At 50.1% G+C, this 19,237-nt stretch overlaps 1 protein-coding gene across 1 annotated transcript in view; it reads right to left on the bottom strand.

The window, feature by feature from the left end:
- Positions 1–19,237, bottom strand: part of XYLT1 (xylosyltransferase 1) — a 287,011-nt gene that overhangs the window by 195,199 nt on the left and 72,575 nt on the right. Inside the window, exon 2 of the mRNA XM_072942672.1 lies at positions 4,125–4,163. Within this exon, the coding sequence (XP_072798773.1) occupies positions 4,125–4,163 (39 nt within the window). The remainder of the gene's footprint in view (positions 1–4,124; positions 4,164–19,237) is intronic.

The following is a 19,237-nucleotide window of genomic DNA, read 5'->3' as shown; positions in this document are numbered from 1 at the left end:
CGGATGGACACATCTTTACTCTCTTGAAGAGTTCCCTTCTCACAGCTCCCAGGGTATCTCAGTGTTTGAGAAGAGGCCATTAACTAACCGATAGTGAGATTCTTGGGGCATGGGGTAGGGGGGTGGCACAGGAAGAGAGGCAGAGAAGCTAAAATTAAGTGACTCCTTGCCAGCTCCTTGGAGTGAATTCAGAAATGATAAATCATCATGGGGATCAATAAGAAAGAGAATCAAATAATGAGCATTCCAATTTACCAAAACACTATTGATGAATGGGGAGAAGTTTCATTTTTGTTTTTTTAAATAAATTTTCTAGTGGGTCCATTGTTTAAACCCCTTTACTCACAAGCCTTGTGGCAACCTACCTGTCAAAGAATTACTCACCATGCAAAACATTATACCTATCTATTTATTTATATGTCTACCCATCCACTTGTTCCTCTATCTATCTATCTAAGTACATATGTAGACACTTGTGTGAAATATTATCCACCCATCCATCCATTTATCTATATTGACCCTGAGGTGCATCTATCAAGCCATCCCTCTAGCTCTGCCTGAGCATTAGCACATCTTTCTACCAGTCAAGGCCACTTTTTTTTCCCCCTCCAGAAAAACAGGATAGAGATTGAGAAGCTAGATTCTGATATCACATGGCTCTGAGTCTGACACTCACCAATGCTATGTGCCTCCTGTGTGACCTTGGGCAAGTTACTTAACCTCTCTGACCCTTAGGTTGCTCATCCAGAAGTTGGGTACCATGACAAGACCTATGTGATAATGGCATCTGAGGATTCAATGAGAGAAGCCAGTTCTTGGCAAGTGGTAAATGTCAGCAAGATGGGGGGGTGACAATGCCACTAACCAAATTCAAACTCCTTTCAGACTTTTTTTTTCCCCCATCTCTAAGGTCACTTGGTTCCCAGGTAACCACCATCTGGCAACTAGAAAAGCACTCACCAACGCAAGTCAGGGATTCCTCGGAACCCCCCAGGGGCAGCCTGCTGAGGGAACGCTGACACCAGCGGTTCAAACCGTCCTCGGCTTCACTTCCTCATTCTGTTTATCTGGCCGTTAAGCAGAGAAAGTCTCGCTGATACCAACAGATGCAAAGCTTTGCTGTGCCAGTGGCAGAGAGAATCAGCGGAGCAACGCTCAGGAGCCGATCCATCCATCTCCCCCGCGTCAGAGCAGCTGCACGGGGACAGACTCACCAAGCCCTGGGCAGGGGCCGATGCAGTGAATACTTGGGAGGGAGCGGATGCCTGGAAGGAAGCTCTCCGGCTGGCCCAACATCCCTATGCAGACTGGACCCTGGATAATCTCCACCACTAATACATGATATGCGGACACGCTCACGGTGAAATCGAGACGCCAGGCCCACCCGCGGCACATGTGCTCCTTTCCTAGGAGCAAAGGGCCCTGCGGGGAGGAAGTGGGAACTGACCCGAGACTTTGAGCACAGCTGCCGTGCACCTCTGCATGGCTGGCTCTTCCAAGCTCAGCCTCATCTGCCATCTTGCTCGTACCATATGGGGAATATTTGGGGCACCATGTTCTGCCAGAAAAACCTCTCCCGGCCCCTTTTGTCTGACCTGCCTGCAGGCAGCTGAACAGGATCCCACTGTGTGTCTCACAACGGGCTGAGGCCCAGCACAAAGTAAGATCTGGCCCCAGGACATCTGCACTTTGGTTGGGTCCCAATGTCTTTTTGACGTGGGAAATCAGAACTCGGGGAAAGACAACAACATCATAGGCTCCCCAAAGACCGAGCGCCAGGGAGACTGATGGAGTGTTGTCTGGAGACAAACGGAGTCACTTCCCCGATGGCATGACACTCACACAGAAGCCTGCCTCGTGCCACAGCTGGCTGCGGACCGAGGCTCTGGTCCCTAGGGCTGACGGCTGTGAACCTGAGAGGGGTCACCGTGTAGAGGCGAGTGGTCACACTCACAACATGCTGGCCAGAGCCATCGGCACGTAACTGCTCTTTTCCCTGGAGGTTTTGAAGGGCTGGTTGGGTGGCGTCCTCAGTGAAAGACACAGTAGGGCCAAGGACAGACTCCAGAGTCGGCTTCCACAATTTTGGGCACATACTCTGTGCCCAGGGGTTTTCTTGAGTCTAGTAAGTTTTTCTTCTGAGGCAAGACCAATGAAGAAGAGAAGGGCCACCATTCTAAAAACACACCCTCCAGATGGGGAGGGTATAGCTCAGTGGTAGAGCACGTGCTTAGCAAGCACAGGTCCTGGGTTCAACCCCCAGTGCCTCCATTAAAATAAATAAATAGACAGATAAATGAACCTAATTACCTCCCCCCACAAAAAAATGAAAACATAACACACCCTGGAAATTCTCTCATCATCCACTGGGGAGACAGGGGAGAGACACGTTTCCCAAAGCACAGCACACGTCCCCCTGGGAGTTCACTGAGATGACTTTCGACGGCACCCACAAGGAGCGTTAAAATTTTACTAATTTAATATTTTAATGTTTTGCAAACAAATACAACTAGCATGTCAAACTGGTGATTTCACCAAGGTTATTCCTTGAGATAGCATTTCTCAGCCTCGGCCCTACTGACATTTCAGGCCGGGCGACTCCTCCTGCAGGGGCTTCCTGTGCCTTATAGGGTATTTCGCAGCCTCTCTGGTCTCTACCCACCAGATGCCAGCAGTAACCCCCTTCCCCTCCCCTCCCCAGGGGAGATAACCAAAACTGTCTTCAGACGTTGCCAAACGCCCTCTAGAGTGTCCAAGAGACGCCTGACTGGGAAGCATTAGATTAGGGTAAGTCTATTCCTGAAAGTAAAATAAGTAAATTGAAGGAAAAATGTATTGTAAGTGACTCAGAACAAAAACAGTTCCCATGACTGAGGTGATGAGTGACTGGGAGAAGTTTGGGAAAAACTAGATTAAGTTGCTGGCCAAACAGGGGGCTAAAAACTGAGTGTTTATCCCCTCAGCGTCCCACCCACTGCTCCTTCCCGCCAGCTCTGCGGTTCGGTCATCCCTGAAGCTGATGTGAGTAAAGGTGTGGTGGAGGGGGGACCAGAGGAGCACGAAGAAACCCTGGGAGTCCACGCGCCCCACAACGTCGGGCCTTCCCGATGAAGGGAGGAGGAGCTGGGAAGGAAGACCAGGGCAGAGACGCCGGCGGCAGGCCGAGGCTTCGGGGAGGCGGGTAATGAGTGAGCCAGGTGGTCCTTGCTGGCGAGCTGAGGAGTCACCAAAGGACCTGGAAATGCTGACATGTCTGCCTGTCTGATACCCTGTTAGCCGTGGGGGCTGGGTGGAATCCATCCTCTCTCCTTTCTTTACTGTCCTACCAACCCACAGAGACAAGGAAACGGTCAGCCCACACACACACACCCCCTGCAAGTCTCGTCAGGAAAGTAACAGTTCTGTTGGTCTAAAAGCTAACACCCACAAGCCCTGGGTATGTACCGGTGACTGTACAGACTCCATTTCCTGCCATTCTCGCCACAACCCTGCAGGGCAGGCACTGTCACTGTGATAACAATATTCCAGGTGGGAAGACGGAGGTTGAGGGTTAAGCGACCTCTCAGGGCCAGAAGACGCAGACCAGGGGTTCCACCTGGGTCTGCTGGACCCACAGCTGCCCCGCCGTCCCATCTCCCAGGAAGGCAGAAAGCGGAGAGTAAGGGCCATGCCCTCCTTACCAGGCCTACCGGTCACCTGCCCCACACGGCAACGCCACTCTGATCCAGACCCCTCAGAATGGCCCAACGTGCAAGCGGACACAGGGACGCAACTCACTGGCAGGGAGAGAAAGTTCTCCGAACCCAAGACGTGAAAGAGCAACCGCCCCCCCCTGCATGGCTCCTCTCTGTCTCCGCGCTCCCTCTGCGTTCACCTCCTCATCGCTGGATGGAAGCAAAGGGCAGAGGAAAGCTCAAAAGAAATGGGTCTGGTTCTCCCCACAGTGCTTTCAGACACCTGCAGGCACACTGTGCGCACACGCACACATAATTGGCTGGTGTACACACACGTGCGTGCACGTACACACCCCTGGAGCCAAGACGATGCATTAAAACGCTTCCTGGAGAGCTGGTCCAAGAGCATCAGAACAAAGAAAGTGACAAAGGCCATGGGAAGGTACTGACCTGGGTCTCCAGGGTGATCACAGGACTTGGCTGTGGGTCCTGCGGGAAGAAACAAGAAAACACATGTGAGCAGTGGGGTAAACGGAACCTACTACCCCAGCATCATTTAAAACAAAGCTACAGCTCTTCTGTGCTCCAGCGCTGCACGGAGAGGGTGGCCCCACTCTGTCGCCCCCATTCCACATGATGGGAGGACAGCCTGGCCCAATCTCCCCACCAACCCCTCCTTCCACACCCAGATGATTAAAGAGGCTCAAATCTTTCATGAAGGGGTACAGGGGATGCCCACGTGGAGATGTGATGCAGAACAATGACGTGTAAAGAAGAAACAAAGCCCCCTCAATGAGCATCTCCAAGTGTGTCCAAATCATCAATGTGAAGGAGAAGGTGGGTCATAAGAGGATCAGAAATAAACCTGAGAGGATATATGTTCCCCATTAGGGGCAAGGCCATCACTTTGTGTCTAATCTTGGAAAGAACGAGGGAAGGAATGAGACAGAGGCCGAGGAAAAGAAGAGCTTAATTCTCGGTTTGCGTAGCACATTCCAATGGGCTGGGGCAGCCTCCTTTCAGAGGAGGCCAGAGAAAGTCCTATTCATTCACTGGCTACAAAAGCCAATTGACTGGAAATCCTCGGTGGTAATGTCTCGGGTCATTAAACATGAACTCAGCTCGGGTGGGGGCGGGTTGGGTACAAGGCAGACAGATGGATGGGGAGGAGGTCGCGGTTTTCGGCGAGTGGATTCCAAAAAAAACAGGAAACTGGGCACATGAAGGCTATTTTTGTCTGCTCTATGTCAGCTCTGGACTTAATCATCTTGGATTCCTGATTCTGGGAAAGTAACCTCAAGCTGCCTCTTACAAAGAATGGGCATGATTTTTAGGGACCCAAAGTGCAAAATCAGTTGGAAGCTTGGCTTTATCCAAGCAGATTTTCCAGCACAGGCTTCCAGGAAGTCATCCAAATTAGCCCCAGCCTCTGGCCTATGCTGTGAATAAAAAGGAAGCGTAGGAATTTGTCCTTCTGTGACCGGCTTAGCATAATGTCCTCGAGGTTCATCCATGTTGTCACAAATGGCAGGATTTCCTTCCTGTTTTAAGGCTGAATCATATTCCATTGTGCACACACATAATACATTTTCTTCATCTGTTCATCTGTCAGTGGACATATAGACTGTTTCTGTGTTTTGGCTATTATGAGCATGGCTGCAGTGATCACGGGGGTGCAGGTTTCACAAGCCCATTTACACGAGGTGTCCACGGGTCCAACTCTCACAGAAGCAGGGAGAAGAAGGGTGGTCGGCCGGGGCTGGAGGGAGCTGCCTTTCAATGGGCACAAAGTGTCGGTCATACTGCAGTTAGCGCTACTGTACTGCGCACTTACAATTTTATTAAGAGAGAAGATCTCATGTGACGTGTTCTTCCCACAATTTAAAAAAAAAAAAAAAAAAGGAAGTGTAGGGAAAGTGGAACACCTTAAACCCCTACCCCGATGAGATCACTGCCTCGATCACTCCTCCTTGGGGCTTAACTGTAATGAGCGTAAGAGGTCTGACTCCAGGAACATTCTGCATTCTGCTCAGTTCTGACCCTTCCTCCAAGACGAGGGAATCCTCTCCCCCGATTCCAGTTCTGAATCCAATCCCCAGCATTTCTCCAAAGGTGCAGCTCAAAGGTTGTTGCCAAGAGAACGTCTCACTCTAACTTTCATGTTCCACCAGGCAGTGAACAGTCCTCCACGCAGGAAGGTACTGAGGGGCACCTTCGCCCCCTCGGACCCACACCGTGGCCTCGGCCCGTAAGGGAACTTGGAGAAGTCCTGAACGAAATACTCAGGCCTCTGTCTTTAAACCCTTACTAGCTCCTTCCCAGGGCGAAAGCAGTGGCTTTTCTCACTGAGCCGCTGTTTTTGAGCACGGCTCATTATTTTCGCCATCCTTCACAGAGCACCCCCTCCGCAGCCAGCTCCTTTATCACTCATATTCGGGGGGAGACCCTGTACTTCCCGTTTCTTCATGTCAGGCATGCACACTGGGCAGGGTCCACTCTGTCCTCGGGAGGCAAGGCCGTCCTCCTGGTCTGGGACGGGCAGCGGGGGTCAGATCCCAGGCGTGCTGATCAGTGAGTGAGAGCACACAAGCTTGCCTTCCGCCCAGCGTCAGTCTGTGTGTGTGTGTCTGTCTGTCCGTCTCTCCCCTCAGACCCCACCACCCAGAATTTGACTGGAAGATAAAGAAGCTGCTGCCCAGACTCAGACATTAGCCTCATTCTCAAAGCCAGGTCCCAGCCAAGCACTGCCCGGGGTGTTGGGTGCCTGCCCAGATTAATTAAGTTGTACTTCACAGCCCATTTGGCTATTGTTTGGGGCTCATGCTTCACTGCTCAGAACCCCATGGGGGTGGAGAGGGAAGAATGCCATCCTGAGCCCCTAGGAACAACTTCCCTGGAAAAGACCTTCCCTGGGAAACCACAGGAAACCTCAGACAACCGCGCTGACAAAACCAAGAGCCCGATCCTTGGCTACAGTGTCGCACCAGCTCTTTATTTAGTGTTCCAAGATCAGAGATCCTATCGGCACAGGGTCAGGGGTCTAACGTTTGTTAAAAAGCTTCTGAAAGACAAAAGCAAAGAGGCTACCTATTCGGTATGTTCGTTACCTAGCCAGGAAGAAGACAAAGGACTCACATAATGGCCACATCATTAACACTCAGGATTCACCTGTCAACAAAAAATTGCTCCCCTCCCCCTGTGCACACTGGAAATAGAAGACTCTCCTACAAACGCTCAGTCCAGAGGATTCAAGGTATGACAGTGTATCTGTGAGGTCTCACTTTCAGCAACATCTTCCTTAATTGGAAAGGCTAACGAAGTGGAACCGGGTCAATGATGCTGTCTGCCTAATCCATCGTGTCTGTCTAAATTGGGACTCCTTGGTTTACAGTAGAGTAAATTCCTGTCTGTCAGAGGAAAGGCTCCCAGAGACCAAAGGGGAATTTGCAACGTGCTCAGATGCTACAGTGGAGTGCTTTTAGAATCTTAATGGGCGGTGGGTACCAGGAACCAGGAAACCACCTAAAGCAAGGAAAGCCCTTTCAGATTACCTCCTGCAAAGACTAAATTCGAGAAGTCAATTGAGGAACTGGGTAGACTGAATCAGTGGCCTTTGTTTTCACCACTCCCTAGATCCACACCCTCTGGTCATGTGATCTTGCATTTCTTTGCAGAGTGTGCTTCCTCATCCCTTAACCTTGGCTTGCTCATGTGACTTGCTTTGTCCAATGGGAGGTGAGGAGTTATAACTTAGTAGATGCTTGAAAACATGCTTGCATGATTGAGCATGACCTCTTGTGTTTTTGCCATCAGCGCAAGAAGAACGTGCCCCAGGTAGCCTGCTGATCTGAGGAGAATGAGAGACACTCGCAGCAGACCCAGATCCAGTCTGCAGCTCGAAGCCGAGCCCAGCCTAGATCAGCCAACCCCCAGCCAACCTTCACACACAGAAAGAATATATGTTTGTTGTTTCAAGCTACTGAGTTTCAGGTTGATTCATTATACAGCACCATTGTGGCAGACAGACTCTCCAAAGACTGACCTTGACAGAACCAAAATGTAGTGTAACAATAGTCCAGCCTTGGAAACAAAATCATACGTACCCTCCCTGGGCTGCAATTACGTCGCAGGAACCTGTAATAACTACGACAAATAGCTACCATTTATTGAGGACCTACTATGTGCTGGGCCCTATAGGAGACGTACATGACACCGAGCAAAGAAATACTTGACCATTAGGCTCTTATACTAGCTGAGTTAGCCTTCAGCCCTCTTTGCTAAATAAACCAGTCCTTCTGAATTTACTTAGATGCCACTACCACATCATCACTCAGAATCCTCTTGCCCTGAGATGCAAACTGTTCTCATTCCTCTGGTTTATTCTAAATCTTATCCCATGGGCACATTACTTGATCAAGGTTTAGCAAAGTCATGAAGACTAGTAATAACTAGTAACTTACTAAGTTACTGGTTAAGTAATGGCTGATACTTTGTTAAGTTCCTGCCATGTTCCAGGCACTGGCTTAACCTCTATACACACATCATTCCAGTTACCCCTTGTAATAACACTATGGTAGATAACTACTACTGTTCCCATTACAGAGATGGGGAAACTGATGATCAGAGAGGTTGAATAACCTGTCCAAGGTTATAGAGATAAGGCTGAACTGGGATTCGATCCTAGCACCCTGCACTCAAGAAGTCTGTGCTCTCGGGGAACTATGTTCAATATCTTTAATGAGTAAGAATATGAAAACAAATATATGTATGTGTATGTATGACTGGGACATTATGCAGTACACCAGAAATTGACACATTGTAACTGACTGTACTTCAATTAAGGAAAAAAAAAAAGAAGTCTGTGTCCCACTATTTCACAGTAGCTCTATCAGAGAGTATAGTCTCACTTTAGACAAAGCCATCTTGCCATCTGGATGATGTCTATCAAAAGGGAGAATGCTCCCGGCAAATAAAAGGAACCACCTTAACAACTACTGGAACCCTTTTCAGCATCTGCATTTTTAAGAAACGCAGTGGACGTGGTCGACCGAAACGAGCACATCTGCCACAACAAAAACCGAACGCAGTCGCTGTGCCACCGCGGGAACCATGCGGAGTTCACGAAACCCATCCACACACATTCCTCTTTTCCAGCTCAGCAGCCCGCACTATGCCTGGCCGGCACCATGAGGGCGAGAGAAATGAGTTTCAAGCCACCCTGTTTGCCCTTCTATTCCCAGAGCTAACTGTGTAAAGAAGAGGTGGGAGCCTGATCACAAGATCTTGGAGAAATGAGACTTGCCTGCACCTTGAGTCTTGCTTTTAAGCCCAGGAAGCCAGGCTCAGATGCTTCTGAGCCCATCAAGGCCAAAGGCCTAATTTTAACAAGCAATTAAGCTTCCATAAAGAAAGGGGAGAGAGGAGGAGGAATTTGTTCATTACCATTCCCGGCGTGCATCAAACATTTCTGGCCTCCCTGGTTGGGCTGAGCCCCGAGTAAGTCTCAGCCTTTGGAAGGGGCGTTCTCTTCCTTAGCTTTGAAGATATCATAAGGTCGTGTCTGCTCTTGGGTGTTAAGTGACGGCTTTGGTGTAGAGGTGACAATCCTATGACTCAAACCTTCAGAGCCCGTCTGCCCACTGGGGCCCCTCAACTCAGCAAACAGACAACGGGTCCCTACAGCACAGACCCCCCCAGGTTGACACTGCAGATGGCTGGTCTGGAAAGCCCTGACTGGTCACAGCGGTAGGAAGCGTCCACCCTCCGGAGTCTGCGCCACACCCCCAGCGCCGTCCAACACCAGGTGCCTTGGGAAATGCAACGAGCTCTTCATGGGATCAAAACCTCAGTATCCCTGCCTGCTGGAGAGGCCGGCTCACTGGACCACCCAGCGGAAGCTGAGTATGTCTGCCAAGCCAGAGACCGAGACGGATGCTGTCACCTGTACTACAGGCCTGGCACAGGGCAAAGAAAGATCATTCGCTGGAAAACAGTGCAGGTTTGGGGTCCGCTCTGGGTTCAAATCATGCATAACCACTGTTTTCAGTCTGCTCAGTCTGCCGTAACAAAATGCCACAGACCGGGTGGCTTACACAACAGATAATTCACGTTCTCACAATTCTGAGAGCTGAAAGTCCAAGATCAAGGTGCCAACGGGGTTGTTGTCTTCCGAGGCCTCTCTCCCCACCCGCAGATGGCCGCCCCCTCGCTGTGTTCTCACGAAGTCTCTTTCCTCCGTGCATGAGCAACTGGGTGACCCTGTGTGTCCAAATTTCCTCTTCTTACAAGGACACCAGTCAGACTGGATTAGGGCCCACCCTAAAGGCCTTGTTTTAACCTGATCACCCCCTCCAAGGCCCTGTCTCCAAACACAGTCATGTTCCCAAGCAGTGGGGTTGACGAGTCAGCAGGTAACAACCACGTGGAGGAGTGACCACGGCCGGACGTCGCAGCTTCTCCGAGCGCTCCCTTTCTCGTTCACATGATGTAAGCAGGTGGGTCTGAATTCCCCCACAGCGCAAGACAGTGAAGCATACAATGTATTGTCTGGCAACTTCTGTACGTGACAAGGAGCACCGATGACAATGACACCAGCTTAACAGGTGTACACCTGGGCGGTCTCCTGCAAACTCAGACAAACAGTCACCTCCTTGTTTTGAAAGTGGGAAAATACCACTGAGATCGCAGGTTGTCGCGAACATAAATAAAACCAGGTATTTAAAATGTCTGGTCCCTGGTTAAAAGCTCAGAAATAATCTTCACTTTGTTTTCTTCCTCCAGGCCTAAGGAGGGTAAGACATACCCCTCCCACACGGAACCCTGCTCAACCACAGTTCTCCTGAACTGAGAGTTACTGCAGGTACCCGGGCAGATCCCAGGGGACAGCAGTGAAATGCGTACGTTTACTCACTTTGTTTTGAATGCTCACTTTGTGCCAAGCACGTGAACTACCAGCAGCCCGGCCAAGGGAAGTGTCAGGCTCCCATTGTACAGATTAGACAACTGATGCTCTGGCAGGACCACCTGCTCAAACACACAGGTTTGATCAGAGACGGAGCCAGGACGGGTGCTCAGGTTTGTAACTTGCCAGAAACTGGCCCCTTAACCAAAATCCTGTTGTTTCTCACAGAAGGAACTTACTGAATCAGGATCTCTGGGCAAGGATCTAAAGAATCTGCATTGTTTAAAAACACCCCTGGGGGAGCCTTCTGTAGCCTGAAGCCTGAGAACCCCTGTACTATATCCCGGGTGACAAACAGAAGGCTGAAAACAGCGAAGGTGAGGACAGCCAGCGGGAAAGCAAGAATTCCTGCTAAGACCCCAGCCTCTGCTACCCAGCCAGCCACCGAGCGTCAGACACACGCCTGGGACGCTGGTGCTCAGGCTCCGCACCCCCCAGGGTATTTCACGATGGGTGTGTCTTAGTCTGTTCGCTGCTGTCACAGCCTGAGTGGCTCAGCAACAGCAGACATTTATTGCTCACAGTTCTGAAGACTGAGAGTCCAAGGTCAAGGTGCAGGCAGATGTGGTGTCTGGTGAGAGCCCCCTGGTTCAGAGATGGCTGTCTTTGTGCTGTGTCCTCACATGGCAGAAGGGACGAGGGAGCACTAGGGGGTCCCTTTTACAAGGGCACTGGTCCCACTCATGGGGGCTCCTCCTTCGTGACCTAATCACCTCCCACAGGCCCTGCCTCCTAATAGCGTCCCCACTGGGAGCTGGGATTTCAACATCTGAATTTTGGAGGGACACACATTCAGTCTCTAGCAGGGTGTAACATTGTTCCTGTCTCTTCCTTTCTTAAATGGTGAAGGTATCCCTCCTGCCCCAGAAACCCCAGCACCACCTTCTTTCCTCAGCATTCTCTCCCCGGGGATGTGTGACCCCTTCTCAACCCCGTTTCGAGAACCGGTCACAGCCATCAAGGGGCCCACACAATGCGGCTTTCTGTCTAGACGTCAGGGGATCTCACGGAGAGCTTATCTCGCGGTCAATGGCTCCAGAGACGAAGGTGGGGCACGTGTATGGCGGGCGGCCCTGGCGACGAGGGAAGGATGCCAACCACACAGAACGCCTCTTGTTCTCCGAGAAAGGCTGCCCTCAGAATGGGAACGCTGGCCAGAACCACACAGCACTCACCTTGTTGGAAAAGGCCAACTCACCTCCAAACAGGGCTCGAGGGAGCAAGAAAGAAACCCACAGAGAGGGAAGGGGACTCTCATTGCTTCGGTGAGATGGTGACAGATACAGTTAGGCCCTTAAAACTGGGTGGAATTTCCTTGCTGTCTGTCTATCCATCTCTATTTTGTAGTAAAAGTTTTAAAAGTTGAGAGGTCTCTTTGCTCTTCTGCATCTCCTCCACATTTTTCAGTCCAGACCCCAGAAATGAGCAACAGGACCTCAAAATGCAGCTCCAGCCCTCGGAGCCAGTAGTTAATCACCCCCAGCCTGGGAAGCTGTGAACAACCAGAGATGCGTGGAAACTCGGCAATGATTTTAGTGCTTCTCCAGGTTGGTGCGTATACCTCGGAGCACAAAAGGTTACCAAAAATCTAAACCACTGTACATAACCTTTGTTCCGTATGTGCCTCCAGAGGCTTGTCATTCTTTACACAGCATCTAGAATTACAGTCCTCAGAACTACAAGGTTTTAAACACACCTGCCTGAAACACTGGACACGCATTCCTGACAGATGGCAAAGCTCCCAGCACTATGGCTGCTGCCTGGCTACCGCACGCAACTGTATTTGTCACCTCCTCCCTTATTCATGCTAGGGTCATGTGGCTGATCAGTATTAACAATAATCAGAAGAATAGCTAACACTGGGCTCATATTAAATGCAAGACATTGTAATAAGTGGGTTGTCAGAACCATCTCATTAAAACCTTACAAGAACTCTTGGCTTATTAATACGTATTATTGGTAGGTGTTAATAGACCCATTTTACAGATGGTGCAACTGAGGCTCAGAGTGGAAGTCATTTGCTCAGAAGTAGTCATTAATAAGCAGCAGAGCCAGAGTTCGGACCTAGACAGCCCCACTCCTGATGCTGCACGTCTGAACCACTACACTGCAGTGCTTCCCAGTGGTACAACCACGTCGTAAATTGGAATCACTAACTTACAGTTCATGGTTCCATGAGTTGCTGCCACTGGGAAGCCTTATGGAGCAGGGAATTGGATCACATGCTCCTAATACCAGATCTTCCCATTTCCTTGCTATGGGTCTTCAGGGTAATTACTTAATTTATTACAACAACAACAACAACACCCATCTCGACGGTCGCTGTGGAGACTGACTGAGCTGGTGTATCAGAGCCTGGCTCAGTCCTGGTGTCGAGCCGCCCAGCACGAATGTTAGTTCCTCTTGGAGGACAATCACCATCACTTTAAAGTGTTCTGTTCTTTCCAGCTCAGAGGCATTTCAGACCAGAAACAAGACATGCCTGCCACGTGCCAAGAGGCAACCGAGAAATGCAGCCTCCACTGAGCTCAACCAGACAAGAGGTGCTCGTAGACCGTCCAGGGCTCCACATCCTTCTGCAACTGGCCACCGGGGCTCCGCGTGGACACAAGCCTTCCTGAAGCTCAGAACACAAGCTGCATCTCCAGCTCAGCCCACCGATTAACTTTCCCCAGGCACAGGCCACAGCACCTACCAATCTGACACCCATTTGCCATGGTCACCAAGATGGCAGGTGGCCGGACCGGAGCCAGTGTTGCCAAGTGTCCTGGAGACACCGTCCAGAGTTCCAAAGACACTGCGCTCTGTCCTGCGTTTCTGGGACTGCTGGGTGGGTCTTCCATTCCACGGGGAAACAGCCGAAAGATTTAAGCCTCAGAAGCCAGGGCTCTGAATGTCAGAAAGACACTTGGAAATGCAGGGTAGATGAGCAGCGACTTCCCCATATGGTGCCCAAGGTGGATGTTACTACACAATGACTCGGCCTCAAATTCTCAATTCAGCCCTTCGAGCAGGCCCTACCCATAGACTCCTGTTTCCAGTGAGATGAAACACATTTCCTGCCCTGACCTGAATCAAACCCATCATTTTCTGGTGAGGCACAGCAGATCCAGGCTGGCAAGTGATTTCCCAAGGGCCACACACAGTTTATAGCAAAACCCAGTCTAGAATCCAAGTTTCTTGATACAAAATCCTGGATTCATCCCTCTTTGCCAAAACAAATTTCTCTGTGCGTTCTTCCCCGTCTTTTCTTCATTTCCTCTTCTCCGGCTCTCTCACCAGAGCCTCTAATCAGGACATCTATTGTTCAAAAGACAGCATATCCCAGCTCTGGGAAAACTGTGATTCAGCAGTGTTTCACGTCTGGAATGTTTCCAGGAGGCCACACACAGAACTGCTGATTCAAGCCATGGGGGAGAACCGAGCCCAGGATGCAGGCACCGGGTGATGGATGGAGTGGAGAGCTTTACAGCGGATGCAGGGAGTGTATCCCCAGCTCTAGGCTGAGCCTCGGAACAGGGAACCTCCCTCCTAAGCTGGAAGAGAGATAGAGGTTTGGCAGGTGAGCCTGCAGGAGACAGACGGGCAGAGACTTTCTATGATGAAAGTCAGGGTCAACGTCAGGAGGTCTCAGAGGAGTGGGGGACCAGGGGACTCAGTGCCTCCTTCCTGCCTCCCCAGCCTCTCCTGTATTTCTTAATGCTCGTGATGGTGATGATGTGACACTATGATGTGACAGCTGTCATTTAGGTCCTTAAGAAACACCCTGTTTAGCAACGTAAGTATATTATTTCAGTAAACCCTCATTCCACCCTCATGGAGCGGCTCCTACAGGACGGCCAGAAAGGCTGGAAACAGGTGATTTTATATTATGTTCTTCTATTAGGAGATGCTCTTGATGATGTGGTGTATTTGCCACTGTTTCCGGACCATGGATTTCCTGTAGGATTCCTAGTTTACAGAGGAAGAAACCGAGGCTCAGAAAGGTTACAAGACTTGCCCAAGAGCCACAGGAGCCAGGCCCATTTAACCTTCATCTCTTCAAAGAAGTTCAAAAAAAGTAACCAAAATACTCTGATGCGGTATGGTCTGACCTACATAGTGCACAACATTGAAAACAAAACAAAACAAAACAAAACAAAACAAAACAAAAAACAGCTGCCAACACTTACAAATTGGGTGATTTCACAATACCCAGATTTCTGGCTTTTCTTAAAATGTTAGAAGATCCGGCCAAGTGGGTATGCAGGCTGGTATGGCTGCAGCTGGAGCTGGGTAGCTGCTGCCTCCTTAAGATGGACACACACCCTCCTCTTAGCCACAGCCCCTACCCTGCCCACCTGCTCTGGCCCCCAAAGCATTTGAGTTTGTGACCTCTTCTCTCTTAACTACCGTACTTTACTCCCGCCCCCGCCAAAGGAAGTTACCATTTTACCCACTGGATGACTTATTCAACATGACCCCACGCTCACCCCTAGTCCCAAGAAAGAAAAGTTCAGGATGCTAGGACGTGAGAGAAAAAAAGAGGAAAGATCTAACGATGCCCAAGTAAGGTGAGCACTGCTGTCCATTCCTTTGCGAGCCTCTACCTGGAGCTCAATGGTCTTGACCCTTCCGGGGAGTGATGGGCATCAGGCTGGGGGTGGGGAGGCTCCGGTGCAGAGCACAGAACAGGAAGAGGTCATTAGCACCCACTGTTTCCTCGCTTCCTGCACGGCCACCTCATGCAGCTGCCTGTGAACTGGCTGTTTGTTCCTAGCCCTCCCGGAAGGAAGCGCTCTCATCACCCACAACAACAGAGTTGGCCCAAGGAGCCGAGAACGTGCGCGGGGGCTCTGAGCCCAGCCCTCCTTCTGCCCAGATGGGAACATGGGAAGAAAGCACGAAGCCTGGGACAGAGCATCCTACGGGGCCCGCTGACAAAGCCCCAGCTGGGGGAATGGGAGGAGGAGGAGGAGGCCAGAGGAAGGGGGTCCGGAGGGGCACACCGATTCTGCACAATGAGCTCCTTTCAGCAGTGAATAGAGTCTGCTCCTCGACTCGGTCTCAATGGCTTTGTTTCTGAAACGACCCATTCTACACCCAGAAAGCCAAATTTGCCGGACCCTGTGCCAAGGTCAGGCAAGAGCCTGAGATCCCCAAGCAAGCTGATAATCAGCACCCAGGAGACGACCACTGCGCTCAGTCCTGCCCGGCTGACCCAGAGCCGACAATGGTCCCCTTTGATTTCCAGGCTTTTCTGCACGGGGGCTGGGGTGGGGGGGGGGAACCCTCACTCACACGCGTGACATGTTTGGCATAACTGTAGGATCTATTCAGGATAGTAAGTGCTCTTTTCCCACGAACTTCATTGAGACATCTGTGCGGAGGGGGCGGGGCAGGATGAGAAAGGATGTTCCTGGAGAAGCAGGATGCAAGTGCAAGTCTGCGGGTCTCAGGTTGCCCAAACTCATGATACGGTGGCATCGCTGACGACCCGGCAGCAGCCTCTGCTCTGCAGGTGCTTTGAGAGCATCCTCCCTGAGGGTCTACTGCACAGCAGCAAACAGCAAACTGGGAGCTGACGGGCAGTATTCAGCTCAGGCGTGCTTTGTTTGGCCTGTGCAAAGTTTTCAAAAAGAAAAATGCTGCGTGTGACACCAACACTCAACGTTCGAGAGGTTTCAGGTAAAACAACAAAGTTCTGGCATTTCTTGGAAAATCAGAAGACTTGGCAACAAGAATCCATCGCTTCCGTAAGGCACTGACTGCGCCGATCTGGGAAGAGGCTGTCACTCTCAGATGAGGCACGTGCCCTCCAGTTTGCCACTGGCCCCCGGACAGGCTTCCCTCACTAAGGCTGCTGTGGACACTGGAGTTTGCAATTTCTTGTTTATCAAGTCCAAACAGTCTCAAAGAGGCCCTGGGGTTGGAGAGAAGTACAGGGTACGTGCCATAGGCTGGTTGTAAAACAAATACGGCTACAAAGTCCAATATTTAACTCAAGAAGAGTGTGTGAACACACCCAGGAACCCAAGGTCACGAGCAGAGTCCACGCCCATGAGCAGGTGTGGGGCTCCTCTGCTCTCCTCACTCCCTCCTGCTTTCCAAGATAATGATCTCCTCTGTGTTTATGTTTGACGAAGTCCGAGGCCTGCCACACAGACAGCACTGGGCAAATTCCTGCTGAATCAAAATCAACCAAACCTCAAGTCTTATTGTGTTGGAATTCTAAGAGAAGTATGCTCAGAACCCAGGCCGCTTAAGAATTGTAGGCTCTTTTCCCGACTGCAAGTGAAGACAAAGAGCACCCTTGGGAATGAAAGACTGAGCAGAAGTAGATGAGCTCAACCCACCAGTCGGCTAACGTCTGAGACGAGGAAGCAGAGAGCTCATCTTTAGGGGACCCCCAGCATATGTGACATACATGCTATGCAGCATATGGGCTGTTGAGAAGACATGATGTGTACTGATGCTGTCAAATGCAAGTACGTACCCATTGTATCCGAGGATACAAAAGCTCACCAGAAACAAGGCAAGCCTCAGAGTCGGGGCAGGTGCAGCGTATTTTCTTGCAGCTTTTCTAGGTCTAAAAAGGTAGACTGAGGTTTACTGCATCTGCTTCTGCTGTATGTAGCCATGACCATTTTTCTGTAGCTCTGTATATGAGTGTGTGTGCATGTACGTGTGTGTGTGCACACATGCAGACATTTGTGAGCATTCACATGCATGTACCTGTGGTCTCTTGCATCCAAAGTCCTGCTAAAAAGCTGCAGTGGGATCTGTGGATTTTATCTGCCTACCATGCTTAATTTGGGGGGATTCCCCTGAGCCACCTAACTCCTGGTCCTAATTTCAGATGGCCACTGGGGGTGGGGGAGCCAGCATCGGGAGAGATTCCACTCAGCCGACTTTTATTTCTGAACTGTGAGATGAGCGAGAAAGAATAAAAGCATGCAGAATTTCCTTTCTGCACTTTGCGTTTAGTTATAATTATTCATGCAGGAGCATCTTTAAACATCAAAAGGGGGAAATACTACAGCCGTTCTGATTTCACGCGCTAACTGTGTTTACATGCTAACAGCATTTCTCAGGGACAATTATCTTATTACTAGTGCACTAATCTTTTCAATCTTCTCAACACAGTTTACAGCAGCAGACTTCAAAAATTAAGGCTAATTAAGACCCTGCTTTCTGCAGGTAGGGTAAACTACTCACACATTCTAACTGCTTTAAAGAAAATCAGTTTGGGGAGGGGGCGTGAAGCGGGGCGGGCACAGTGTCAAAGGTAGAGAGAAGATATTGCACAGCCTCCACTGAGTCGAGGGCTAACATTCTCCCGACACCAGTATACTGGAATTCACTGGGCAAGTACTATTAATGGAGAGACCTGCGGATATCAGGACCAAGGACAGCTGGTCTGGCCCATTCAAGGGGAAAGTGGGTATTTCGCATTTAATTATCTACTTCCATTCATCATATTCTCCCACGTGACTTCAGCACAGAGCAGTGGTCGAGGACATGGACTCTTGTATCAGATGACCTGCACCTGGATGCTGGCTCCGCCCAATGCTCTGTTTGACCTTGAGTAAGTTATGTACCATCTTAGTGCCTCAGTTTCCTCATATGTGAAATAGGGATAATAATAAGACCTCCCTCCCAGGAGTGACTGCGTTAAAATCTGTAAAGCACTTAGAACAACGTCTGGTTCATAATAATCATCAAATAAGTGTTTCTTTTAAATAAAAGTGTGGGCGAGATTGGAAGGCTGCAACATACCTAAACAAAGTCTGTTTTCTAACACATTCTTGACCTCATGCATACTCACTGCCCTACGAGCCATTTGCGAACTGCTAACATATAATCACAGCTATATTTATTGTGTCTGTTAGCAGTGCACTCTCCAATTACTTGTCCTGCTATCTCGTTAGCTGCCATATAAAACCAGCACCTTGGATCATCCATCATTATTTTTCATTTTGTTTTGTTTTAAATCACAGAGAAGCAGCCCTCTCCCTGAAGGGCTGTTGTGGGAGCCCGGACTGACATTCCAGCTCCTCCGGGCCCCGGCAACAGCTCAGGCATCCCTGCTTGTGCTCTCTGAAGAGCCACCAGCGAGCTTCTCAGCACGCTTGGACCACTAAATGTCACCAAGCACCTGCTGTGTGCCAGGGCTTGGCCGTCCGCAGCCCCACCTTTCTGAATTCTCCCACCAACTCCGTGGGTAGGTAACGCTGAGTACGTTGCACAGACCCCATTTACAGATGAGGAGACTGAGGCTTTAAACAGCTCCTCTATGATCGCACAGCTTGCTAATAAAACAAATTCATAATGTGGCACAAACAATTAACAGTCTCTCCTTCAATATTGTCTTCAGCTAGCTGGCTACATTTCCCAAGAGGATCACTGCTACTAGCAGTAGAATAAATGGTAGCAACCACCACCAGCCAACATGTACAACGGCCGGGCATTATTTTAAGCCACTGATGTGTATTAACTCACTAAATCTTCATATCTACCCTATAAGGGTGGGGCTATTATTAGCTCTAATTCACAGATGAGGGAACTGGGCTCAGAGAGGTTATGCAGCATGCCCAAAGTCACACAGCTGCAAGGCGCTGGA

The sequence above is a fragment of the Vicugna pacos genome, chromosome 18, assembly GCF_048564905.1.
Source record: "Vicugna pacos chromosome 18, VicPac4, whole genome shotgun sequence".
Classification (NCBI taxonomy): Eukaryota; Metazoa; Chordata; class Mammalia; order Artiodactyla; family Camelidae; genus Vicugna; species Vicugna pacos.
Note: the sequence above shows the minus strand (reverse complement) of the source record. Positions and strands in the feature narration are given on the sequence as shown.